General features: G+C 49.2%; 2 protein-coding genes across 4 annotated transcripts in view; one reads left to right on the top strand and one right to left on the bottom strand.

Annotated features, from left to right (window-relative positions):
* CACNA2D4 (calcium voltage-gated channel auxiliary subunit alpha2delta 4) overlaps positions 1-27,730 on the top strand; it is a 125,655-nt gene that overhangs the window by 72,799 nt on the left and 25,126 nt on the right. The window lies entirely within an intron of this gene.
* On the bottom strand, positions 4,171-27,730 carry LRTM2 (leucine rich repeat transmembrane protein 2). Of its 3 annotated transcripts, none has more exons than XR_015706524.1 (5): positions 27,151-27,730; positions 14,750-14,911; positions 10,434-11,024; positions 5,407-8,556; positions 4,171-5,048 (listed from the first exon to the last, which is right to left on the bottom strand). XR_015706524.1 is itself a non-coding variant. In XM_087766084.1 (5 exons), exons 2-4 carry the CDS (start codon positions 14,814-14,816, stop codon positions 8,102-8,104), a joined length of 1,113 nt encoding a protein of 370 aa, XP_087622210.1. In that variant the 5' UTR covers positions 14,817-14,911; positions 27,151-27,730; the 3' UTR covers positions 4,171-5,048; positions 8,065-8,101. The 3 variants fall into 3 exon arrangements, 2 of the variants coding, with proteins under 2 accessions (XP_087622210.1, XP_009471871.1); XM_087766084.1 differs by having other exon boundaries at positions 8,065-8,556; XM_009473596.2 differs by lacking the exons at positions 4,171-5,048; positions 27,151-27,730 and adding an exon at positions 16,374-16,672 and having other exon boundaries at positions 5,256-8,556.

Below are 27,730 nucleotides of genomic sequence, written 5' to 3'. Positions count from 1 at the left end.
CTCCTCTAGTTTGTGTTACAGTTTTGGCCAAAGGAATACAGGTTGAGACAGGTACAGGACGGAAAGATGATGAAAGGGAAGCCTGACTTCGTGAGAGGAGCCTGGGAGAACCCAGCTTGTTTAACCACATGCAACAAAGGCTGAAGCAGATAAGATTGCTGTAATAAATGCATCTTGGAGGAAACATTTAAACTAAAGCACACGGCTTGTATGAAGACAGTGTAGTATAGATAGGCCATGAAAATATTTAGGGTGGAAAACTAGAAGAGGGTTTCTAGCTGTTAGGTTAATGCAGCTTTAGCCGGAATCTGAGGTAAAAAGATAAATGGGTTTAAGCTGGAGCTTGAAAAGTCTGTAAGGAGGTGGTGGTGCCTTGAATAGAAAGAGATGAGACTCTGCTGGCCTGCACTCCCTTCTCCATCACCAGGGAACAGCTGAAGTCCCTTGTCTCATCATGCCACAGTACAGCTACCAGAAGCAAGCGAGCCACGGGGCAGCCACTCAGGGCACTCCCCATTCACCACAGCACTCCCTTTGGGTGCAAGGCTGGGCCTTTTTACCGTATAATTCCCACACTCCATGATTTTAGTCATGACTGAATAAAAATATGCTTGTTAATGCAGCTGAAAGCCCCAGCAGAGCACCTGGAAGACCAGAAGTTAGGGCTGACCTAAACCCCTCTCTCAGCCTTTGACAGCGTGGTGGTTTCTCTTGATTGCTTTGGGTTTTGTGAAGTAAAGAAGAGTGAGCGGAGAAGCCCCTGCTTATGGTAACAAGCCTTTAAAAAGCAGATGGGGATGTGGGGGCTGGCGTTGTTTTGTGGCAGCTGAGAAGTGACAGTTGAGGAGATCAGAGAAGGGAGAATCTGAAAAGCAGCTGGTCAGAGGCAATCGCTGAAAAGGGATGATCAGTCACAAGAGGATGAAAATAAGGGGGAGAGAGAAAGAGTAATTGGGGAATCAAAGACATTTATGTCCAGTGGGAGAGATGTGAAAGATAACCATATGAGACCATGAGTGGATGAGAAGGTGGAGATTGCTAGAAGGGAACCATCAATTTAAATAAAGGGCTAGATTTTTCTCTTGCCAAGAATTGCATAAATCTGGAGACTCTTGTTTAAAATCCAGTGAATTTATACTACTATAAAGGTGGTTATGAGTGGGATCAGAGTCAGTTTCCCATAATCTGGCTCCTTCAAAATGACTTGTTAGGGTTTTGCCCTAGCATTTCCTTATGCCTCCATCTTCAAAGTAGGAACAATGTTCACACAGCCTAGCGAGTGTGCTGTGAGACATTGCTTGGTGGGCAGGAGTAGGGAAAGGTGATATTTACTATTGTATGGCAATAGTCAGGTAGTATCTACAATACAGAGCACAGGTTTTGATGGATGAGGAGCATACTTCTAAAAGGAGGAGGAAAGATTGCAAAGAGTGCGACAAAAGGCTACAGTGCTGTTCCAGAGGTGAGGAAATGCTCTACAGCAAAAGACTTAATGAACTCAATCTGCTTATCTTACCAAAAACAAGACTGAGAGATGATTTGATTAGAGTATAAAGTACCGTCACAGGGAGAGATGCTGGTTACTGAACGTTTGTTTTTTTAATCTAGGGGAGAGAAGCATAACAAAAACCTGTGACAGGAAACCAAACAGATTCAAATGAGATATTAAGCATGAATGCTAACGGTGAGCATGAATAGTTATTGTAGTATGGTACCAAGGGAAAAGGGGGGTTTTCATCTCTTGAATGGTTTTTAAATCAAAGGTAGATGCCTTTCTGGAAGATTCACCTTAGCTGCATGTAAACATTCACTGTTGGACTTTCTACAGGATAACTTCTCTATTTTCTGTTTCATAAGCTAAACAGATTGAGCTCTTTAAGCCTTTCACAGCAAGGCATTTTCTGCCACCCTCAAATAATGTTTATGGTTCTTTTCTGCATACTTTCCAAGTAGCATGCAATACACAGAAGGTCAGACTGGATGATCTAAAGTCCTTTCTGGCCTTTATACTCTCTGAATCTCTGCCTCTGTGAATTCATTAATGTTTGCAGGCTCCCAGAGAGCTGCCAAAGGCAAGCACTATAGAAATGCAAAGCATTGTTGTTACTCTGGATATTTCCCTTGAGCTTTATGCAGAGCTGGTTGAATATCTCAGTGTATCGTCGGTGCATATTTCCTCAAATGAAATACCTGCATTTCTCCCTATTTTGGTGCCCTTTACGAGTTGATTTTCTGCAGCTGTTCTAACAAACAAGTTTATTCCCAAGTTAGGACACAGAAAAAGCAAATGTGAAGGGCCAAATCTCAACTTGGAGCCCCGAGCAAAGAGCAGCATGTTGTTGTCCTGCCCCAGAAGCTCCACGCAAGGCAGAGTTATTCTTAGCATCATGCTTTGCTTTCTCCTTGGCTCCAGGTGCCCTGCATATGGCCTATGCCTGGCTGCAGCACAGTGCCACTCTGGGAAGGAGAGGTCTAGCCACTGTTGGTTGCTCTTCCCCCACCCTCTAAAGGGAGAAAAGCTGTGAGGATGCTGCCTTGTCCCCAGATTTCCAGGGCTGCTACTGATGTGGAAAGCTCTCCAAAATGACACAGGAAATCTTTATTTACTTGCATTGCATTCTGCAGCCATACTCATCAGGGAATGCTTATTCTTTTGTCTGTATTGCACAGTGTTCTCAGAGGGAGGGCTTTTTGGTCCTCAGAAATCCCATGCTAGGACTTGCACTCATCTAATCAGAGGATAGAAGCTGACCCTCTGACCTGTGCTTCCAATCAGGGCTAGCAAATGCTGTTCCAGCCAGCACAGCAAGCTGCTGGTAAACAAGATACTGAGGAGGAATTGTATTTTATATATTTTGCATGTATTATGTAGACATATACATAATTACATGTTTATATATATGGTGTTATATGTGTGCGTGAGTAGATATGTATGCAGGGCAAATACATTTGCCAAATGAAACAAAATCAAATTGCAGAAAATCACAGCCTGCTCCCAGATAATTCATGAACTGAAAAAGCCTAGAGTCATCAAATGAGTGTGTTGGCTTTGCTTTTTTTCTGCTTTACATTTCTGGTATTATATAAATTGCTTAGTAGTATCTGTGTGCACTCCTCTACCTACATGGCAAAATTAGATTAAACTATGTGTCATAGACACCATGCTGTTAAACAATAATGGTGATTCTCTTGTGGCACATACCTTTTCAGCAGAACAAATGCCTCAGCTGTTATCAGGTTAAGAGTATCTGGGTTCTGCTCCCAGTTTCTCTCTGAAGATCAGACTGAGTGTAACAGGGTGGCCGAGTATAGCAGTGTGAGTCCAGTGGCACAAGTGTTTTTGCTTGTGGTGGGGTTTGACATCTTTTGTGGTTCCACACGCATCAGGATGAGATTTTTCTCACAGGCAGAGTATGTGGTGAATTGTGTATGTTTAGTGCTGAAAGTGGAGAAGTGGGGAATTTAAACTTCTTAGCTGTGTGTGATAGACCTAGCCAGTGAACAGCTGGTGGAGAGCTCTTTTAGCTCTAGGGGTGGCAGCTTGTGTACTTGGGGGTGCAATAGGATTAGGTAGCAATTTCCATTCATTTCAAAATAACCTTGCTTGTGAGGGTCAGGAATCTGGAGGTGGAGGAACCCATAGCTCACTATTTGTTACTGTAAGTTTTATTGAACATTATGCTCTAATTAAAAAAAAAAAAAAAAAAAAGCTTTTGGAATCAAATTTGACCTGAATATAGCTCCATTGGCTTCTGCGTTCTTACACTAGGGATTAATTTGGCCCTTTCTGCTTTTATGTAATGAGCTGATTGCCACAGTATCTTATCCTTGTTACACAATCGCCCTTGTCTGGCTGTGTCCCTGGAGCAGTGTGTGTGTGTGTTTCTAGATCTAGGGTCTCACCTTCACTGACTGTGTATTTAGTCCTACAGCCTCACCCTGACTACAGGTACATGCTTGCCTAGGACTTACACTGATGCAGTGTGTATGTGTGTGTATACGGGCATGTTCATTCCAAGTTCAAACACTATGTACAGACAAGTGTACACATATGTGGGAATTAAGGGGCTTTTTTGTTTGGCTGGCCGTATCCCGGCAGTGTTTGCTTTTGCAGGGGGTAGGGGAGAGAGGGAAGGTTACTATCAGAGATCTCATTTAAACAAGAAGGAGCATAGGAAAATACATTCTTTATTATTCTTCTGTAACAACAAGCCAGAAATATAATATACCTTTAAAAATTTTCTGTCTCATGCCAAAGAAACCTCCATTCAATCATTTTAGAAAATCTTGTTGCTCTCCCTCAAACAGTAATGAAAAGAAAAAGAAATTACAAGTGCCATCTGTTCCCTGCAAGAAATGTGCCTGCCTGTACCACAGGTGGGTGTGTGGGGAAGCGGAGCGGGGGGAGCAGAAGGGGTGTTTCTGGTGGCCCTGCCACCCCCTACATCGCCCCAGCACGTGTTGGACCTGCCTGCCCCAGAAGACCATTTCCTGAGGGCAGGCACCTACCTGTGGCATTGGTACACCTGCCTGAAGCAAAGGGTGCGTTCAGGGGGATTCCTCCGATGCCTAGCCATGCCTGCAGGGAGAACAGGGGTCCCTGTCCCCACACACTAGAGGAAGCCCTTGCCTGGGCACACAAGGAGCGCTGGGTCTCATTCTGTATGCAGCATCCCACAGGAAAGCTTCGGTTTTGACCACGCTGTGTACCATGTTCCCTAGAGTGCCTGTGGACAGTGCAGCAGCTCAGTCACACTAGGGCAGCCCGTTTTCCAGGTGTACTAGGGAACAGTAAGAGCCTGTTTGCAAACGGTGGTATAAAGATGGCATTTCCCAGTGAACGCTGTTACTCTGCTCTGCGTGAAAGAGGGCAGGTCCTTGTCCTTCCAAGCACAGTATTTGCTTTCCAGTGGGACTCCCCATAGCAGCCAGCCTTCCTGTTTCTCAGCAACTCTCTTTTCTCCCCTTTCCTATCTTCTCCTTTGCTGGGTGGGTTTCTAAACATAGCAGTCCCTTGTCTAGGGTTGAGATGAATCCAGACTTTCTGCCTTATAAATGAAAACAAAAAAGGAAAGGATGGGCAAGGTCATCATCAGCCCCACAACACAAGATATAGAAAATATTATTAGCAACAAAGAAAAATTGGTCAGGGCAGGAGGAGGTCACAGGGAAGGTGCAGAGAAAGGAGGACTTCCCCCCCCCCCCCCCAGCTCCTGCATTGTCCCCTGCCTCCCTCCCATTCATTTTACCTCTAGTCTATCCCCTTAAAAACAATCTCTCTCTCACTCTCTTGCTCACTCACACACACGCACACACATACACACACACACATATATAGATCCCATTGGTTTTGTGCAATATTTCACCATTATTTGATGCAAGTAAAATATAGATCTATAAATATACCACTCTGACTCAAGTCCCATTTCAAGTATGATTGCGGAGTCCAGTATGGTAAAGGGAGAAGTTCCCCTGAGAGGGAGTTTGGGGGGAGGTTTGGATCCAGCAGGCAGTCTAGTCCTGGCTTGCTGGGAATGTGGAGCAGAAGTAACACGCATACGGAGTCTGCAGTGCACCAGTTCTGCCCTTCAGAGCGGGCTACGGTTGCAGCAGATGGGATGGTTGAAGTGGCTATACAGTGCATGGGGGAAGAGTCCTTCCTCCTCGCATCTTGCCAGCCCCCCTCCTCCTCCTTCCTCTTCCCCACGAGCGGTGTGCTGGAAGTGTGGGTGCAATGTGTGCGCACACTTGCGGGTGGACTGCTTCTCCCAGTCCTTCTTCCAGGGCAGCCTGGTCTTCTGCTTCCTGAAGAACATCCGCCTCCGTCCCAAGCATCCCTGTGTCAAAGGGCAGTCATGGTAAAACAGCCCAGAGCATCCTGTCTCTTTGCCTCTGGTGGCCCTGGGTAGACCAGGAGGGATTTTGCCATTCCAGGCTTTGATTAAAAACTTGGCATTGTGTGCCCATGGGTCAGTACAACCACCTGTCTGGGACCAGAAGGGGGTGAGGAGCCGGCGTGCATCACTTCCACAGGGATCCAGCAGCAATGAGCAGGAGGGCTGTGAGACATCCAAAGGCATCGGGATCCAGCTGGAGCAGGGGAAAGAGGTGGCGTGCCCTGGCAGGGTCCACCTGCAGTGCGCGCTGGGCTCTGAATGCGGGTTGCTAGCAAAACACCCTGCAAAGCTGGGCTGGCTGCCAGCTTGTTTCCTGGTGGCAGGGATCACACCATCCACAGGCACTGCGGATGCACGACCTTCAGTGTCATCTTCCTCGCCCAGGAATACCCACTGTGACGGGTTAGAGCAGGTTACCATGGCAATGTGCGCTCTCCCCTGGAGACAGCATTTTATCCCACTTCCAGTGATACAAAATGAGTCCTTATGTTGAGTTCCTTTCATTTTTTTTCCCCTCTCACTTTTTTTTTTTTTTTCTTTCTGTCAGGTCAGAAAGAGCTAAGACTAATAGGAGGCACTGCAGTCTGAGGGCTTTAAAATCTGGTTGGGGGAAGTCACCCTACGTGACGGTGGCAGTGTGTGCAGTTGTGTGTGTGGGCACGCTCATGTGCAGCTGTGGATGGCAGTGAACACAGCAGTGATGGTGAGGGGAGCGGATGGGGGCTGTGCTGTGTAACGTGTTGGCCCCTTCCTGGGTTCTCCCACCTGTGCCATGCTGTGGTTCAGGTTTCAGCCTTCACCTCAAGACCTTCCAGGATTGTGCACCCTCTCTTCAGTCACCACAGCTGCATAACCCTGCTCCATACACCGTGCTTGCCCCTCTGCCAGCCATGCCAGCTCTTGGCTTGTGTGTCTTCTCCCACCACCGTCCCCTAGGCTCACACTACTCCGCAGCAATGGCTTACACTGCCGAGGCTGGCAAGCCACCTCCTCCCCTAGTCTTCCCTGATGGCCCACTTCTGCTCTGCCAATGAAACATTTCCAAATGGAGGCTTCACGTCCTTACCCTCTCTGTTTATCATAGAAAACATAAATAGATAACAAGAACACACCTTATTTTTTTCATGCTGTGTACTCATTTCCACAGACTTATGCTGTAGCCTTAATAACTTTGCCTCTCTCCATCCTCTCCTGCCCATTTCCACTGGCTCTGCACTATGGCTGAGATGTTTTTGTTAGCTCCTCAGTGGCAGGGTGCATGTATTTTTTCTGAAGTAGAAGGTGCTGTGCACTTTTACGATGAGATTAAGGTAAAGTGGCTGAATGTATTCGTGGCTGCATGCAGAGAACAGATCAGCATGGGCACATGTGGCTCTGCATGCATAGGTGGGGAGCCTGGATGTCTGGAGTTGGGGCTGGCTGTGCACGTGTGTTGGGATCAGAATGAGTCAGTAAGCGTGTGTGTGTACAGGAGGATGGTTCTGTGTCTGTGCGCCTGTAATGAATGATGTGTGTGTGTCAGCTCGCAGATTTGGACTTAGCCAGGAGCAAGAAGAGGGATGCTGTGCTCCCTGGGAGCATGTTAGAGTGATACAGGTATCTTTCCACCTTTAAAAGTGAGAAGGGAAATCTCCCCCTGACTGTTGTCATCCCCTAGGGACCTTCCCTCCCTTCTGATGTGCTCTCGGCGACACTGACTTGTAGGGTGGGCAGCAACGTACTGTCACACAATAGCAGTGACCCTAACAGCGAGGCACGGACACTTCTGGTGTCCTGCTCCTCACACAAGCTTTCACAGAGCTGCTTTCTCAGTTTGCAGAGAGCTCTTGACAGGACAGGGGATGACTCGGGACTGAAGCTGAGAAGATGACACAGGTTCCCAGAAGGTGCCAGCTGCCTCCACAGCAGGCATGCGAGGGAAGCTCTGTGCAAGGGCATGAGGCACAGTAAGCACTCGAGGTCTGACTCTACTTTATTTGTCTGGGAGGGCCCAAGGGTGAAAGGGCACAAAATGGGCCTGGGGCAGAGGAACAGAAGTTGAGCCAGGTGCCCTGACCCCCCAGAAGCATGTTGCACTACTTGGGTGAGTGGAGCAATAGCACAGTCTGTCTGTCTGTCTGGGAAGATGTATTTTGGGAGGACCCCATGCTTGACTGCTCTCAGGTACCTTTGTTCATTGCTGTCTCTTCCTTCCTAGAAGAGTTTCATGCCACGGAAGAGATTTGTTTTTGCTCTTCATGTTCACCTTCTGTGTCACCCATGAGTGGCTGCCTCTTCTTCAGCTCCCGGTGGTACTTGGCCATAAGGGAGGCATAGATGCAACCGTAAGCAGCTGCCACCACCATCATGATGCAAACAATGCCACAAACCACCCCTGCGATGATCACAGTGCCAATAGCCCGGCGCACGCTCACAGGCCTATATCGCTGTTTTTGAGGGCATCCCACACTGGGCTCCACTTCTGTTTCTGGGCCCGATTTAGATTTGGAAGGAGTTGGGCTTCCTTTAGTGCAGGGTGGGCCAGTATTGTCCAGCACTGTAGAGCTGTTCTCATCATCCAGCTGGGAGCAGTAGTTAAACATCTCCATGGGCACCATTCGCATGTCCTTCCCTTTCAGCTCCTTGGGCAGGGTACATGCCAGCTGGTCAATTTTCCCACCTGTCCCAACAGAGATAATAGGAGTGAACCACGGCTTCATCCTGATACAGTGACAGCAGAGCTTACCCCCTCTGGTGGGGTAAGTTCCTATGACTCCGTTCACACCTGCTAAGGATTTGCCTTACAGAAGTCAGGCATAGCAGCATTATGGTTATCAAGTGGGGAACTGCTTTATTATAGCAGTGTGGCTATAAAAGCCAGTCCCTCATGTGTGAATGCATGGCTGAGTAGAGAGAGTATTCAGAGAGCTTCTCCCATCCCCAAAAGGCAGCCACGATCTAGTGCAGGATGTTTCTAGAGTTCAAGGGTGACACTGAAGTCAGGAGGTGCTGCAGACCCCCGTGTCCTGCCAGATCCACAGTGCATGTCAAAGGTGGAGGGAGGGAGTGCACCTTCAGGTACCAGGCAGAAGCACACGTGATATCCTTTAAAATTATTGTTTTGCCTAACTTGGAGACATTTTGCATGCCTTAGCCCTCCACAGCTGGAACAGCTTCAACCATGGCAGCTGGCTGGGATGCTTCTGCCTAGGTTGGATTTGACAGTAGAGCTCATGGTGCATGATATCTGCATAGACATCTTTCAGGCTGAGACATGAAAGCCCTCTGAAACCGTCTATTAAGTCAGCCTCATACTGTTTAGTGAGTTATGTAAGTGTCAGTAGAACCATTTTAGAAAAGGAGAAATTAAAGCAAAAAGATAGGACCAGGCTGTATCTTCTCAAAATAACAACAGACATACAGTCCCATCTTCTAACAACTAATCCATCCCCCCTCTGTGAAAATAGTGACAGATGTTGAAACAAATGCTTGAGCGAGTTTGGGCAATTTCTTTGGAAGGGGGAAAAAAAAGCAAAATTAACTCTGTGTGCTTTCCATCGACTCTGTGATATGAGAGTCAAGAAGGAAAACAAACAAACAAAAAAAACCCAGGAAAGTGGCGCTTGTATGCTTGTTTGATTCTGCTCACACAAATGCATATTTCAGACTGCAGTATAGCCATAGGCATAGATAATCTCTTTGCAGCATGGCTGTGATCAGCAGGGATGTGACAGCTGACTGTTGCTATCCACATGATTTGAGACCCTTTCCTACTCATTGGCTCCAGCGACAGAAGGTCAGGCCTTCAATCGTCATTCCTGTAAAATGTGCCGTCTTTCTTTGAGTCACAGCTCCTGAAAGCATGTCATCCCGTCGGCGTTCATGCTAAGTGATACATACCTTTCCAGCCTTCCATATTTCGAGGAAAAGATGGAAATACAAATGTGTCCAAAACTGCTTGTTTTGAAATGACAGTTTTATAGCCAGTGTGACTTGGGGCCCCACTTGTTAATTTGAGCTTTAGTTTGGTTTTGCCAATATTAGTTGCAGCGTTTTCCTAAGTGGCACTGTTTCCTATGGTTCTTTTGTCGAAAGCAAACCTGATGCTTTACAGCCAAATCTGGCTTTTACTTCTCCTGGCTTAAGGAAGAGAACAGGATGGTTATTTTGAAGCATGAAAAGCATTTCTTCTCTTTAGGCAGAAAGAGTGAGGGGAACTCATAATCCTAAAATTTTGATGTTATTTGAGGAAAGTTCTTTCCTCTCAAAAAAAAAAACAAGGTGATCTTTCAGATTAGAAACAAAATAAGGAAATAGGAGATCTGGGGCTGCAGAGGACTTCTCAGCCTGGTGGTGTTGCTATATGAAGGTGCAGTGGCACTAAACTGTCTCTTAGCATTGTAGCATGGTCCTCATGCTCCTTGGCTAAGATCTGGCATTTGGGTCAGCCTGACCTGCCAGATGTATCTGCCAGTGCTTCTTCCCTGCCTGCCTTTGTCTGCCTTCCCGTGGAAAAACAGTGCTTCCACACTTGGCTCCCACTGCGCGAGCACCTACCTCGGTAGGAGAACCACTCCATCCAGTGCTTGAAGTCTCGGAGGTTGCAGTCACATTCCCAGGGGTTATCCCCAACTTGGAGTTGCTGCAGGCTGGTTAGCGGTTCGAAGGTCACCCTGTCCAGGCTCTGCAGGCGGTTGGACCTGAGAGAGAGGGAGCGGAGAGCAGGCAGATCGTCAAAGATGCCTGAGGGTATCTGGGCCAAGCCATTGATGGAGAGATCCAGCTGGCGCAGCAGGGCCGTGTGTTGTAGCAGGTCCTTGTCCAAGGCCCGGATGCTGTTGTTCCTCAGCTGGAGCTCTGTGAGGTTCCCCAGGTCACTGAAGATGTTCTGAGGGAGCTGGTCCAAGAAGTTGTTGGATAGATCCAGCCTCTGTAGGGCAGAGAGGTTGGAAAACACTGCTCCCGGCAGGATGCTGAGTTTGTTGTTGAGAAAGAGGAAGGTCCTGGTGTTTGTGGGGATGTCCGAGGGGATGGAAGAGAGGCCCAAGCCACTACAGTCCACTTCCAGGTTGCCACTGTTACACTTGCAGGAGGAAGGGCAAGCAAAGAAGGACTCGGCAGCACATAGCGACAGCCAACAGCCAAGCACTGGTAGGTGAAACACAGGGAAGAGAGAGTGCATGTATTAGAGCAGTGCTTTCCCATCCTCACCCATCGCCGCCCTGAGCACAGCTATGGCTACAATATGACCCTCACAGCAGGACTCTTCGCTGCAGTGCCCTGCAGTGTAATGAGCTTCCCCACAGATACATCCCTGTACTGCTGGCCTGCTCCCTGGCAGCATGGCTTTCCTCTTAGCCTTTTTTTTTCATGATCAAGCAAGTAAATATCCTTCCAGTTTCACAAGGAAGTAAGAACAGTGCATCCCAGAGGACTTCGCTGCCAGATACTAGAGCACTGGAACATGTCAGAGGAGAATGGAGCAGAGCGCGGTGCAACGTGTCACCTCTGAGAAAGGACAGCTCTTTCTAAACAGTCAGGGTTGAGAGAGAAGGGACTGGTGTATATTTAAGAAGCTCTATTTTTTCAGAAATAGGCATGTTAATGAAAAGCTTTTAAGAAAAATGAAAACAAAACAACCTACATCTCATTTGTGCTCCTGCAGTTTGAATCCTAATCTTTGTGATAGATGAGACTCAGGTCTAAGTTAGCCTCTGAATCAGGGTATCATTTGCTTTCCATATCCACAGTGTGTTGTGTAGGCCTTGTGGCAAGACACTTTTTTATTAGTTAGATTACATTACAAAAGGATGACCAAGAAAGCTATTAAAAAGCAGCAAGGAGACCCTAAACCACTGGACACCTGGTACTTGCCATTGCTCCCAAAATAGTTTCTGAATCCCACAGCAATAGCCCCACAAGCATCTCCTCTGACCAAAACTGTCCATAGCAATGGAGATGAGGAGAAAAATTGCAGGTTGGTAGTTGAAGAAGGGGTTGTTAGGAAAAGGGTTAGCATTTACCTCCCTTTCTCCTGCAGTGTCTCAAAGATAAGGTTGGACAATCCACAAACGAGCATTTTAAGAGCCGTCGTGGATCACCATTCCAGGCATGGGTCCAGATCCTGTGAGTGGTGTCAGGGCAATAGTTGCCAACCCTCCCTGAGAGCCAGTGGCTTTTAAAACTCTCATTTCTGTGACAAAGAAGCATCAGCAACAGGAAAGCAAGCTTTGTGCCTCCTGTCATTAAAGGAGTAGGAGTTATGTTTAAGCAGACTATGTAAAACATTTGCATCCTTCATCTTAATTCCTTTTGTGGAATTTAGAATAATTTCTGCAATGTGGGAAGCAAATTCAGCTCCCTTGCTGTTTGGTAAGGTGAAAAGTTTGAGCATTTGACTATAACTGAAGCAGGTTTGCCTCTACGTCATGCCCTGTCCTCTCCATTTCTCACTTTTCTGCAGAGAAGGCAGTCCCTTGGAGTTGATAGAGTCTTTTTAGGGGTGAATGGTAGCTAAAGTTGTTGGCTTTATGGTGTTGCCGTTCTTTCCTGGACTGGAAACCGGATTCTTCTGACCTGTTTTTTCCAAAGAACCAGCAAGCAGGTGTTTTGTTTCTTAACCCCAAGGGAATTGTGAAATTGTGTCATAGGAAAGGGAGCCAGTAGAGACCCATGCTATGGAGAAGCTCTGCCTGGACCAGCTCTGCAGTCAGCCATGCTCTTCCTCTCTTCCCTTGCAGCACTCTAGAGTTTAGTCTGCCTCGTAGCCCATTTTCTCGTATCGACTTGGTTTCTGTCAGTGATGCTGCCTTCGTACGCAAATCCTGTCATCCTGTGTCAGGTCTTTTTGTGTTCCCAGCGATCCTTGTGAGAATTGGCAGATTTTTGGACTGGTAGTCTAAGGAGACTCCACAGCTTGGATCCTAAGCTATATGACTTTATTAAGGACCGAGGGACAAGTGTTCAGAAAGAGTGTCTCTACTCTTTTTTATTTCATCCGTCTTTCACAATTCCTTCAAGAATTTTTTTCTGTCATACAGTTGAGATCTCAGGTTAGGCCATGCCAATCTGTGTGCTCTTTTAATGATAATTATGGATCCTCATGGTGAAATACAGGAGAGATCTTTACCCTGAGTATGTCTGTGCTTTCCTGTCATGCAAAGGTTGGGGTCAACAGCAGAGATTGCCATGAAAGCAGATCATAGCCTGTGGACTGGTGCAGTGCAGGTACCGTCTGTCTGGCTGATATTTAATTCCATTCAGAATACCTCGCGCTCTTGTTGTAGGGAGAGAATTAAAAAAATGGGACCTAGAGTGGGGAAGGGAGAGAGCCGTGAGTCACCCAAGTGACCCCGTCTTTTCCTGGATGCTTAACAAAAGTACAGTATTAATAATAGATTGACAGCTGTGATGATGAGATAACACTTAGCTGCTTTGTACACCACGAAAGGCAAGAGCAGACCGTGTGTAATGCTATACAGGTGGCATTCTGTTCAGGGCTTATCTCTCAAAATACCTACCCGCCACTGGCCCCGACTGGGCAGCTGTGGGGTTCCACCAGTATGAACGCTGGCAGTGGCTGGTAGGAACAAAGTCTCAGGCAGCTGGCTGTGGTTATGTTCAGGAGCTGGATTTATGCCAAGTTTCTGCAGCCGTGTAGGATGTGCCAAAAATGTCTTCTTGTTACCGATATATTGCTTTGTGCTCTTGGAAATATTTTGCTAAAATCATAGAGGGGAGAAGGTCTGATTTCATTTTCAGTTCCTGCAAGAGGTGCATCACTAGGATGTGAGCCGAGACCAAGGAATTCGTCACACTGGTTAGGATGCAGCTTTACAGGGAATAGAGGCAGGGAATCAATAGAAAGAACTTGAAGCTGTCTTCCAGCCCTACAGAAGGATGAGTAGTGTGTGTTTTTGTGTTAGGGGGAGATGAAGTTACTTTGTGGGGTGTTGGGTGACTCTAGTAGGTGGCAGAAAGCTGATCCAGGAATATCAGATTAAGTCAAGACTCAGTAGTTCATTGTAAATCATTTATACAGCAGTCTAGTCTGCAAGGATGGATTACAAAGATGCCTGTTTTCTGGAGAAGGACATAATTCCCCCAGCTTCTTACAGTGGTAGCCCCACATTTGGCCAGGAGGACAGGAGCAAGGGAAACCACAGACCCACATGCTGCCTGGGCATGCCGTAGTGATGGACACTCTCCAAGTGTTCCCTTTCCTCTGCTGCGGTCCCCAGATGCTTCTCTGAAGTGCGGGTACATTCCCTGAAGCCCCACATTGCCCTAGCAGTCTCTGCTCCGCACTCAGGGATCTGTAGCAGATGCCTCGGTCCACTGGGAAGATGCACAGGCTGAACTTTCACGATTTAATTTAAAAGCGATCTTCTTTATTTACTCCTTGATTTTCACTACATGTGGCAGTGCCCAGTAGGAGAATTCTGCATTAGCATCCTGCATTCCCTTCTAAAATCTGTTATGACTTCATCTGCCATGGAAAGCTGGGAGCTCAGCAGCCTATGTATAAACCCTTACCACAGAGAGGAGTCTGCATCTTACAGGATGCCGATCTGAGAAATGTTCAGAGTGGATCTTTGTGTGGTGGTATCTGTCTCGCTGTTTCTCACCTGCCAGGCCCACTGGAATTCAGAAGCAATCATCACTTGCTGTCCCACTTTAAGCCCATCTTCAGCTTTAGAGTCTCGCTCTCCCTCCCAACTAGCCTGGCCTCTAAAGGAATCGGGAATTAGTTCAAACATCTCCATTCTTAGCTGTCCCTCTCCCCTATTCTTAACCCTGATGTGACCTATTTTCTTTCCACTCCCTTGACAAACAGGATCATCGTACTTAGTACCTGAGTAGGCATTACTTACGACAAGCCTCTTGCCACCTCATGAGGAACCTGCTCCTCCACCGGTGGCCAGCAGTTGTAGGCAGCATTGTTGTCTTCTCCAGCGTGTCTTCACATCCACCAGCCAGCCTGGCACACGGCCCCAGAAGGAGGAGGAATGACCTTGTAGCCTGCCTGCCAGGTCCTGGAGGGGGAGAGCAGAGCAGAGTGGGTGGGATTCGGTTCCCTGGGCGCAGGACACGGGGCTGGGCTCAGTGTTGTCCTTTCCCCTCCCCAACTAGAGTTTTGCCTTTGAGGCACCAGCTCTGTTTTTGAGGAAAGATGGAGGATGTTTCAGAAGGTGCAGCATGACGAAGGTGCAACATTAATTCACTTTGAACCTCGCAGTGCAGAAATAAGGGCTGATTCACCTAAGTGCCAAAGAGACAAGCCTGTGCTTGAATAGCCCGCTGCGGTAGTTACATTAGCTTCATGCTCAGGGTTAACCTAATGAATTGCCGAGGTGACCCTGCCAGGGCAGCAGACTCCAGTTCATCCTCTCTCGCCGCTGCACAGGCTGGTACCACCTGTGCATCCTTTCCCTGACGCACGGCTCAGGCTCACTGAGGTCTGGGTACCAGTGGCTGCCAAGCCGCTTCTCCCCCCCTCCCCATATTCCCCACCAGTGCTTCCTTTCTGTTTTAAGGTAAAATGGATGTGGTGCCTAGAGCGGGGCTGAGCAGAGCACAGCTTCAGCTTGGGGATTTCACACTGCAGCAACTGCAGGAGCTGAAGAGCAAGCAAGCCTCGGAGGAGAAGGGAGGACCTGGGGCGGGGGAGACTGAGTGGGAGTGTTGAAAAGAGAGGAATTACATCTTAATTAGAAGAAGGAAAAATGCTCAGTCTAATTAGAAACCCAAAGACCATAAACTCTCCCCTGACAATAAGTGACTGACAACAGGTTTCTCCTTCCTTCCCGCTTCCCTTTTGGATACAGGCAAGCAGGAAAAGAGGAAACACCACGGACCCTCCTGTCCCCCTGCTTGCTCTCTGACGTGCCGCCCACAGTCACAGCAGCAGTTAGATGGACACATTTCAACCAGGGTACAAAAATAAACCATCCTCCCTCCTCTCTGAGGGGTTCTGACAACATCCACAGCCCTTATTTTATCTGGGTGCTGCACTCCCACCGGGACACTCTCCCCACACACGTGCCAGCTGCTCCCCCTCCCCCAGGCTCCCATGACTGACTGATTTTATACAGGAGTGTAAACCACCAGGAAATATTTAAATTAGCATCTCGGTGAGAAAGACGAGCAGGTTCAGTGCCTAGACTAGTACACTTTGCAAGGCTGTTTAGATCATTTACCCAAATGCTAATGCACCAAATAGATGAATAACTCTCACGGAACCAAAACCAATCCAACCTTCACCCGCTGCAGCCCCCCCACTCCCCAAACCGAGCTGGAGCCCCTTCCCTGCCGTCCCCGCTGAAGGAGAAGCTGCAACAAATAGCTGTCCCCATTCGGTGCTTGCTCTCGCCCTGGCTGAGAAGGAGACTTTCAGCCTCCCCCATATCAGTGTCTCCATCCTAAATGTCACCCCTGAAGTCTCCTGTCCCCGGCTGTCGGCATCGACAAGGAGGATGAAAAGCAGCAAGCACTTACCTGGAGGGGCTCTGCCCACAGCTACTTCCACCCGATTCCCCAGGCACTGCCCAATTACAGTCTCTTCCTTCCCTCTCCCTCCTTGATTTTCACTCCCCAGCAGCAGGCTTTCCGTGTGCTCTATTTAACTCCCTACAGCACAGGAATAAACGGCAGAGTTAAGCTGACAGCCACAGAGCCTTATCTGCTTGCTGGATAGCGGGAGTCAATCAGCTCCAAATCCCGTTGCCGAACGATCGCGTCCTTGCTCTCAGCATCAGGGACTGCCTGCCACGCTCTGTCTTCCCCTCTTCCCCACCTTCATTCCATCTAACTTTGTCAGGGTTATAGATAGCTCTGTTCCTTGCGCTTTTGCCTTTTGGCTCTGTTTTGTAACACCCCATCTGTATCAGCTGGCTCGGCTCCAACCAGGGGGGCTAAGCTTTAAAAAAAAAAAAAAAAGAAAAACAGCTTCCTGGGGTGCTTCGTGACACGGCTTCCCTCTGCGGTCTCCCCTCAGCCCAGGCCCCTGCTCAGGCCATGGGCTGGTGTACTCCCCACCACACTTGCTGCTCTGTGCGGTTCAGCCACAGCATCCCCAGGTGACAGTGAGGGGCCGGAGCAGGACCGGCGCACCTGGGCGCAAGGACGATGACAGGGTCGGGGTTTCTACCCCTAGCTCCTTCTGTTCTGGCGGGGCAAGTCCAGCTCTTGCACTGGTTTCTGGTACCTCACGGGTGCCTCTTCCTCTCAGGCAGCACCAAGGCTCAAGCACAGAGTGCAGGGTGGGAGGAGCAGCCGTGTATAAATAAGCCCTTTCCCTATGTTTAGAATTTATTACAGTGCATAGTGATTAACACCTGTTCAGGCTTTAATGCTGTCTCCTGCGCTGCAACACACGCAAAGATGGAGGTGCCTTGATGAACCCAAGATTATTAAAAGCATGTCACATAAACACAGCACTCCCCGCCCCATAGATAGCAGCCACCCTTTGTGCACTCATACACGTTTCGAAGACTTAAAAGCAGCTATCTTCATGTATGTATGCAGATATAGTCGCCAATCTGGCATACATTTACAAATGTGTCCACAGAGTTGGGCTTGCACATGTACCAGGGACTCTTCTGTGACCCGTATTTATCCATGCCTTGCACAAAACTGCCTGCTTCTCCAAGCATAACATATGCTCAGGTGGCAGAGCTGTAGATGTGGAATAGGTAGAGGTTGCTGACTGCTGAAGTGAAAGGGCCAATGAGCTTCTGCATTTATACCTTGAAGTAGTATGTTTATGGAGAAATCTTAATTCCAAGGATCCAGAAAAACCCAGTTTCTCCCACGCATCTATTGCCCATAGCACATTAGACCCTTAGTGATTAATATTTTGCATCCAGGAGAGAGCAAGTAGGCAGAGAGGATTTTTGAGAGTCTCTTTTATAAAGGTTTTCTCTGATTTGTCTTGAATTCTGACTTAATTAGCTGTTTCACTGTGGCCCAAGAGATGCCTTCTGCTCTGCAGAGCACCAGGCCAGCTGCGCTCCTGCCAACGCAGCACTGGGAACCCCGTAGGCCTGGAGCAACCGGCACCTGCCCACACCTCAGGGCTCTCCAGAGCACCACCACATCTGTCTGGCTGCTTTCAGCCTGACAGCCAGGGACTTTTCCAGCAGTGAGGACTCTGCCAGACCTAGGAGTGCCCCCCATACACCCTCAGCCTAAGAGGAGAGGCACTGCGCCATCTGTTCTGAAATAGCATGGCATTGCCTGGGTTTGGGGGCTCAAGGCTGATCAGCATTGCTGGAGCTCTGAATGCTCTGAAGTCACCCAAGGGCTCCACAATCCAGGCGTTAGTCTTCCTTCCAGGCTTACTAGATGGTTCCTTCTCCCTGCAGAAACACGTCAGCCGAATGCCCTGTGATCCATGGGACACGGTGTCCAAAGCTTTCTTCCACATGCTTGGAGTTGAATTTCTTTTCCAAATATTGGAGAAATGAACAAAGTAGCCTGTGGGGCTGGTGATGGCCTTTTCTTCTTGCCGTTTGATATAGGACAGTAAGACAACTTTTTTAGTTTCAGCTCAAAGCAACAGAATGAAATCATCCATTTCTGGCCCATGGGCTCCAGTGGCCAAAAATACACTGAGTTGAAGTGCCACTTGGACATTTGGCCTCCTGTCAGACTCTAGAGGACTCTCTAATGAGGATTCCCCTAATTAGCTAGAACAGGGAACTTTACTGCTGGGGGGGATGCTGAGGAGACTGTAATGACTCTGCAGCATTTGCCAGGACATAAAAGTTACAGCAGGCACTATCACTGTCTTGTGCTTCCTTTCTCCCTGCCCAGACACCAGTAATGTTTGCAGTATCACTCTAAAGCCTTAGCTTTCGTAAGTTGGGTCCCAAAGAGCATACTGTGAGGGTGAGGAGGGTTTCAGTTTACTGCATCCACATACTGTTTTAGTAACACTTCCCAATTCTGTGACACCTTCTATCCAAAGCTTTCCATCTGCTCTAGGAATGGCTTTTACCATGGTTGTAGGTGTTGTTGTCGTTATTTTGTATTTAATGACCCCCAGAAGTAAGGCTGAGGTTGTAGCCAGTAGTGCCTCTGCTCTAGCTAGGTGGATAAAGGTATCCCATTTTCCAGATGGGGACACTGAGGCTAGAGAGACAGGTGACTGTGTCACTAGGATGAGTTGCAGTCAGAAACAGAGCCCAGCGGCCTCTGTCTCTGATTCTCTCTCCTAGTCCTTTGCGCTAACCCTTGGATCATGGCTCAGGGATCAGACTCCGTTAACAGCCTGGCTTACGACCATTGGCAGGGCATGTGGGTGACCTATATTACAAAAGGGTGGGTAGCAGAGGCTGCAACAGATGCCAGCGATAAATTCTCAGGAAGTACACGTAGACGTCCATCCCTCCCCCACAATCTCCTTGACAAGTGATGGCAAAGTCCCTTTCCCCTTTCCAATGCTGAATTGCTTTAGCCTTTATCAGAAAAGCAGCAGGGTGAGGGAGGGCATGGAGGACACTTTAAGGAGATTATCTTTTTTCCCTCCCCTTTCCTTGTTGCTTTTCGGATTCCTGTTTGTTACTGTCACCCATAATGTAGGGGGACAGTAGTGCCTCAGAGTCCCGTGATTAAAGCACGTTGTTCTGTGTTTGTTCCTTCATCAGCCCTTGGGGGAGGAGAGCTGGTACACAGAGGGCAGGGAGACACGACAGCCATGGGGGCCGATTACAGCACCTGGAAGTTCATGAAGTAACCGGGCTGATGAGTCCTAGTGGGGAATCCTGCTCCTGACAGTACCACAAGTGGGTTTAGATGGCATGGAGATGATGCCCATTCTTGGTCTCCCAACAGACCTAGGTCAGTCGAGCAAATTATTGACGACAAGAGGTCACCTTGTCTCAGCGGCAGCTCTTCATTTGTTTTCTATTTGGACTGCAAAAGCACCCAGAGGTGGCAGCCAAGCTCAGCAGCGCTGTAGAAACATACGGCGTGTGTCGCTGCCCCAGTGAGCTTCTAAGCTAAATAGCTGGGGGCTTCATTGCCAGCACTTGCTGATTTATTAACACATGTGTTCAGGATTCATTAGTGTTATGCTGTCACAATCAATGGAAAGCACATTTTAAATTCACACTAGAAACCCAGCTGCAGAAGAAATGGTGCCATCTGACTTGCAGTGATCGATCACAGCTAAGCAAAACACCTCACACAGAAAGCAGTAAAGTAAGTAGAAAGCGTGCAAAACCCACTCAGTATTGTAAAGAATTCTGCCACATTCCTGACTTGGTGTGAAAAAAAACCTCACCCTGTTCTTTGGGATGTGAAGAGGTCAAAAAGCTTCTGATCTTTGAAAGGACAATGCGTAGGCACCTCTGAAATGCAAATGTGGTTGGTGTTGAAAAATGTTTCCTCCCCAAGTCCCTCCGAGAAAGATCAACTTTATCCCCATTTTATGGAGAGGTAAACTATGAGAGAGGTAAAAATGGCTGCTGAGTTTGGCTGGCTGAAATTTCAGCTGCCCAGCTCTTGCTATCTCATCATGAGCCCACATCAGCTCCCCATTCAAGATATTCAAAGCTGCCAAGTGCAGCGCTTGTACTGGATCACTTGGGCTTGTAAATGCTCTCCTGTCCTGCAGAGATGATTTGTAGGGCTTATCAGTTACACAGAATAAAGGAGTTTTGGGCAGGCTTTCCCAAGGTATCCTGATGGGCCGGGGGCAAAATCAGGAGAGAAGCTAGTTTCCTTGGTTCCTCATCCTGTACCTTAACCAGAACACATTATTTGCACCCCGAGCCTCCCTGACCAATGCACAATAACGAGACCAGGAGATGTTGGAGGGGCTGGAAATACCAAGGGCATCAGGCCTCCTTGAACCCTCAGAGAAAGCACAGAGCATCCGAAGGGGAGCCAGGGCGGGTAGCACTGATGGGAAAGACCCAGATTGCTGTGGAGAACTGGGATTCCTTGGGAGGCTGTGGAAGCAGGTGGGGAGACCGGGATATCCAACACCGGAGTGACAGGAAAGTCCCAGCACAGCGAGAGTGCGGCATATGGAGGAGGCCCAGAGCAGCAGCAGGAGGAGAGCTGAGGGGGCAGTTGACAGGAAGAAATCCAGCCATGTGTGTGCCAGCATCTTCTCCGAGTATTATTGAACGCGACAGACCACGTGCAGGTTTCCTCCATGCGAAACGGAGGCAGCTGAGAAGGGAAGCGGGTGAGGGAGGGGGAGAGGGGCTCGGAGGAGGGACACGTGAGCTGGCTACCCAGTTTCCTCCTCGTTTTCTTGCCATGGAGTGATGTTTTTGTTCTTCTCACACTGTTGGCAAAAATTGGTAACCGAGTGAGATGTGGAGGGGGGTTCTACATGAAGACTGAGATAACATTTTCTGATCCAGCCGGGAACAGTTGGCTGTGGGTGGTGGCTTGTCACCAGCCCTGCCAATTCTAATCCAGATCCCAGTTTTTATCTCTCTCTCAGCTGTGGAGTGAAGAGCCTTCTCTACAACTTTAATTTCCTGCAGGGGTTAATCCCATGGTCAGTAGTAGCTCAGGCCCTTAATCCTCGCACTCAGCGCCTTGACAGAAGGACTGTGGCCGCTCCCAACCTGGCAGGTCTGAGGGAGGCACCCTTCTGCTCCCAGCTCCTCCTTTGCACCCCGCGAGCATCCTCCAGCTCGCTGGCATTTAAAATGCCGCTCCCCCCTTCCTGCCAAGCCTACCCCGGAGGTGTGGGTGGGTGACACACCCCAGGAGAGGCTCCAGGCAGAGAAAGCAGCTTGGTGGGAGAATCCTGGTTCTGTGGTCCTCATCCCCCTCCCTACCCCACACGCAGGTATTTTCCACACTTCTTAGTTGAATGGTGCTCCGGATCCCGAAGTAATCTCTTGTATTTATTGGGGTGGTGTTCGAGAAGAAGGGTACATAAGGACCCACATTTGTGAAGGATTCTCTGAGGGCTCAGAAATCTTGAGATCACCCAGTACCTTCCCTGGGTCTCTCATTAGGGGCAAAGGATGCAGCAGATCCATAACAGGGAAGGTGCCAGCCTGCCTGAGATGAGAGATACATTTACATGCTCAGAGTAGTAGATGGAGGTGCATCAATTTAGCAGCAAGATCAGAAAATATAAGTTTTTTTTATCAATATAAGCTCTCAGTTCACAGTTCTGTTCCTGGAGTTCTAGGCCAGACGTCTGTCAAACAGTTCGGCCAGACTGCCAAATCAAGGGGCTTCCAGATCAATACCAAGAAACCCCTGTTATATCTTATGGGGGCTAAGGCACTTCAGCCATAAGCCTTTCTCCTTGTGCTTCCTCATTCCTAGAATCAGGTGAGCTTCTGCAAGCCTGGGTGATCCCGTGCACGCAAAGTGCCCCACACCTGCTTATTTGCCACCATTCATGTCTGCGTTAGCCCAGGGACTGGTTTTGCCTTTTTTTGTAGTCTGTATTCTGAAATACACCAGGACCCCAAGATCACTAGCCTTCCTACTGCTTGACTCTTGTTACTTTTGCTTCTGGTGGAGAAGTGAACGTGATGGAGAACTGCTGCCACCTAAGCTGCTGAGTGAGAGAGTCCCTCCCCCTCTTCCTCACCCAGCACCCTGGCTTCCCGTCTGCGGCTGCCGGCCTCTCGGACTCAGACCACCGGCTGCAAGGGTAGTGGCTTGCCACTTCGGCAGGAGGAGGGAGAGGAAGTAGAAAACACGGTGGGACGAGGGAAGAACTTCACTACCATCTAACTTCACAAGCCTGTGCCCCAGGCATGTTCACAGGGGCAGGGATCATCCATGCATGCACAGTGGTGAGGCAGAGCACAAGATGCCAGTGGTAAAAATCCTCTCTGCTCTTATCGTAAGGGGATCGGTGACCCGGCACGCACACAGCTCCTGGCAAACTTCCCAAGGAAAGGCTGACTGTCATTGTTCGTACGCGATGCATTCATACTGAACTCTGAAGGAGACCTTTTTCTGCCTTAGTGAGTTGCATAGATCTGTTTCACTTGGTTGCCACTGTGGCACGAGGTCAGCGGTGCTGCCTGTTAGAGAGAGCCTGGATCTCTTCTTCCCCTTCCCCATCGCCCCCATCACCTTCTCAGAGCATCCAAGATGGGCATCCCCACAAAGTCCACACAAACTGCATGGGGTCCAGGCTGCTGCCTGCAGCTCCGGGGGTGCCTGAGGATCTCTGGGAAACTCTTACACTCTTTACAAGCTGGGAACATTGCCCATAGCTCAGCAAGATGTGGTGACAGCTCTCACAACCCAGAGCTCCAGACAGGATCCTTGGATGCATCTGGGCTAGCACACGCATCACAGCCCTATGCTGCAGAGCTTGCTGAGGCTGGGAAAGGTCTTCAAATTTGATGTGACTTTAGTTTTCTGGAGGGTTTGCAGCCACAGAAGAGATACGGGCGTGGCAACGTTCACATCTCATCAAAATCACTACATGCAAGTGGTGTGGAGAGCAGGACCCACCTTCAGCCCCTCTGCCCCCACACAGGTACCTCACAGCAAAGCTGCAGCAGCAGCACGCCCTGCTTTGGTGAGCGTGGGCAGCAGAGAGCCTCACCAGAAGTGGAAAGAGAGCCCAAATGATGACTGCTAAGGCAAGTTGCCTCTAACAGCTCCTTTCCAGATTCAGGATGCGGTCCTACTTTTTTTATTCCTCATGTGAGTGCATGGTCCATGGGGAGGGAAGCTTCCCAGCTTCCCAGCCTCCTCGGAGTGAGGAGGAGCATGGTAGGAGGGCCTGTCTTCACAGTAACAGCCTTTGCTTGCAGTCAGTGGTGAAGTTCAGACTTGTATGGGCCTGCTGTACATTTAGGTCTCAGTCCTTCCTGTGACAGGTGTGAGGAGTTGCAGTGTATAAATAATGGAAACTCTTTTGTTTTCCCATTCATAAAAAAAGAATCAGAAAGGGTCATTTTCATTTTTTAAAAAAAATTGCCAGATGATAAAATATGCCATTTGGCTTGCAAAGCCAAGCACTTAAATGTGAGTTAATGCCTGCATAACCTTCATTCAGCCACTTGCATGTATGCATTACAACACAGCCTTTGCTTATACAAGCAAGTACTATTTCTTTTTTCACAGGACCCTGTCCCATACTCAGTGCAAAGGACACACGATACTCAAGCTAACAATGAAGATGTTCTAATAAATAAGGCTATTTTTATACGGCCAGCATTAAATATTAAACCGCAGTTTTGGCAGGTGGCCACAGTCTGTACAATCCTAATTTTGCGGGTGCCCAACATGAGACCCTAGGGGCCATTTTGCAGAACTGCTGAGCACTCACAGCTGTTTTCAAAAATGCTGGCAGCTTAGCCAGTAAACTGGTACAGTCTCGAGGACTCAGTGGCACTGAGAGCCAAGAGGCCCCAAGCTCTGGTCCTGCACCTGCTGCTCCTTCCCCGTGTGGCTAAAGGGGAAGTCTCTTTTCCCTTCAAAAGCAAGGAAAATAACCATTCTCTCTTGGCTCATCAGGAGCATAAATTCTCTATCATAAGCTACGAGGCAACTGTAGCAGCAAACATCTTCAGAACACCACAAGACAATGAATAACGATGTATTGCCTGCAGGGCTTGGATGGCAGGCAGTAAACAAATAAAACAGGCACGCACTTTGCAGTACCAAAAAAACCCAACAGCCCCCTGCTTCACTCCCTGAGCACCGTGTAGCTGGTGCCCTGAATGAGGCAGCCTGTGAAAATACAGCGTGTGATCCTACCAGTCAGGACTGCGACCCGGTGCAGATGGCACGCTGCCCCGAATCCCGACATTTCCTAACTTTGAACTGCTTGTTTTTGCAATGTGAATAAAACCGTATTTCACATAATTCCACCCCTTGCAGGTGAAGCAACTTTTCCTTCCATCTCTCCAGTCTGGAATTGAACTGCTTTATAGAAAAAAAATTTCTTCTTGCTATTAGGATGTCCTCAGCCACACAAAGCATTTTTGTGAGCCAGCATTTTGGTAAAGCCACAGCAGGAATAAAGTATGTGTTACAAGGTATTTCCATGCAGTAGGGACAGAAACAGCCTAGGACTCCAACTCCAGCTCCTTCCCACTGAGAACTGGAGTGTGTGTCATGGTGTAGCACTCTGGAGCATTACCCAGCTGGCAGGAGCATCCCAGTATGGTCATTCGAATTACAGCTTGAGCCACCCAGGGCTGGGACAGATGTCAAGCGGTCTAAGCAGCTGCTTGTAACCAAACATGGCAAGTGAAGGAAACTGCTTGGTCTCTCTTTTGAATCAGCAACAGGAAAGTGCTGAAGAGTCACCGAAGAACTGCCCAGAAATGATCTCCCACAGGCTTGAGCCTGTCCCTGTCCTGTCCCACACGCAGCTCCAGCCTCTGCCGCTCCTGGATGCTCCTGTCCAGGTATCCTCACAGACGGCCCTGTGCTGCTGCTGGCCCTCCCTGTCGCACCGAGACGCGGGTCTGCCTTCATCAGGCTTCTGTGGTGCTGAAGAGCCTAGAAAATCCTTTCTGCATCAGGCTTAGAAAAGCCAGAGGAAGGGCAGAAAGCTGGAGCAGCTCATGAAGATATCTGAGCTGGGAGCGCACCTTGCTAGCGTGTGGCATTCACTTTGCTGGAGGCAAGGGTAAAGCTATGATCTGGTATAAAAATTACATAAGAGGGCTTCCCCCCTTTCTCTTTGCAAAGAGCCCCTTTGCTCAGGGTTTACCATAATTCCTCCAAGTAGGCAAGATACACTAACAGAGACTGCACTGATGTCTGACAGGGAGACAATTCCCGCAAGCCTTTCTCTCATGTGGAATAATTCCCTTGCAAATGTTGTTTGCCCACAGCAGTTAGAGGAAGATCCATCCCCCCGCCCCCCAACAGACCTGAGCGACAAAGCTCAGAAGAAAAATGTTCTGCAATTCTTGTAAGGCACCCCCCGCTCCACTGCTAGAAATGTCCCCTGCTTTGTGACAAGTCCCTGTGTGCCTTTAAGGGTCCCCCTGTCTTTTAGGGGTTTTCTTCTTTAAACCCTGCAATAGCAGCTGCTCCAATCCTTCCCCAAATGAGGTCTTCATTTCTCCCTCCATCCTTGGGTGGCAGATCAGGCACTGGCAGCAGAGCAGTGGTGTACCCTGCTCACTACCATTGCCATCGGGGATGTGCTGTACATGGCATATTCAAGCTACGTGAAGGTCCACATGGTGGGCCTGGGGCCCGGCTCGGTCATGACTTGGTTGGAGCAACAGCTCCAAACATCCTCTCTCCCCAAACCGGGACAGCTCTGATTTTACACGTCTCTCTTAATTAGCATGAGATGCAGTGGCAGTAATAAACTAGGCAGGCAGCAGGAGAAGGGAGGCAGGATGCCCTGAGTGGGATGTATATGTGCACGTGTCTGTGCATGTGTATATATGCACACACACACACACGCTAACGCTCACATATATACCCCTATCCATAGGCGGCTTCACATCAGCTCATTCGGGACCTTATTCTCCCCCTTTCCTCCCAGGCAGGGCTGGAAAAGGCTGTGAAGTTTCTCTGTGCTGTGTTTCACCCCCGCCCTCAGTGCTGTGCCTTCCGCCCAAAAGTTCAGAAATCACAGGCTCAGCCTGCGGGGATGCTGGAAGCAATTTGGGACTTATTTTTGGCTCTACTTGTGATATGGCATCCTTCACTTCATGTCCTGTGGTCTGTGAGCTTTGTGCGTGAAATTGTACATACACACATACACTCTCACACATGTACACACCCTTCATCCTAAAGCCCGTTTACTGAATGCTGCACCTGTCCAGTTTCAGTCCTCAGTTCTCCATTTTAGATTGTTCTTACTAAAACAGCTGAGACCAAAATGATACCCAGCAAAGCCACCACAGGTCAGGTGCGTGGCACCTCGTGTGCTGACCCTTCTCTGCAGCTCTGAGGAGGGGACAAAAGCCAGGGCTCACCAGGAGCTGCCTAGTACCCGGTGACCACGGCACCAAGTGCTCACCTCAGAGCTGCACCTGAGCTGCCCGTGCTGCAGCGAAAGACGCTGATGCCATTGACAGCTGGGAGAAGTTGCTCCCAGCTCCCCGCACTGAAACTGGACTGGAACCAGTACCAGCAGCCTCTGCGGCAGGGTTGTCGTTCTGCCTTATCGGGAAGATCGCTGCCCGTCAGCCTCGCACAACCGGGACTTCTCCACCGTGCCGTCTGGCAGACGGTGCTGCCCGCGACCACCACTTTCCTCCCCAGGGAAGCCGGTTCCTGGGGGGTAGCCCCACTGATCTCGCATAGGTGGGGGGGAATACAAAAGAGAGACGTCTTTACTTACCTCTCTCTGGCTGGGATGGACCCTCCTGTGAGAACAGCAGCTCTTCCAGCAAACCTGGTACAATCCCAAAGCAAATCCAGCAGAAAGTCCCTCCGTTGCCAGCTGGGCTCTCGGTGGACCCTAGTTGGCAGAAGCCCCTCCTAGCCAGGCACTTGCCCTGCGCGGAGGGCAGAGGAGCCGCACAGCGAGATGGCAGCGTGGGAAAGGGACCGTAATCCTCCGTAAATAATAAATAGGGGGAGAGGGAAAGAGAGAGAGAGGCGGGAGAGGGAGCGACTGCACGCAGTGAAGTGACAGCTGGGGGTACATCTGCGATGGCAGCAGCACACGCACAGGAGCGCACACAGTGCAGAGGAGTCACCCCGCCAGGCACGCAGGATGTGCTCCGAAACACCCAGAGGAAGGAGCTCGTGAGGTTTTCATTTCTCTCAGCCCATCCTGGAGAAAGGGCTGTTGCTGTCAGTCCTTCTCTCTCCCTCCTCCCCTGCTTGCCGCCATCCCTCTCCGGGTGCCGGGAACCGAGGGGCTCGAGGAGGGCTGAGGAGATGCCGGGGCAGGGGGAGCTCCCCGCAGCCCCTCG

The sequence above is a fragment of the Nipponia nippon genome, unplaced genomic scaffold (assembly GCF_047370975.1).
Source record: "Nipponia nippon isolate SJK-2023a ecotype South Korea unplaced genomic scaffold, ASM4737097v1 scaffold_3, whole genome shotgun sequence".
NCBI classification, from domain to species: domain Eukaryota; kingdom Metazoa; phylum Chordata; class Aves; order Pelecaniformes; family Threskiornithidae; genus Nipponia; species Nipponia nippon.
The sequence above is the reverse complement of the archived record's forward strand: the minus strand, read 5'-3'. Positions and strand labels throughout refer to the sequence as shown.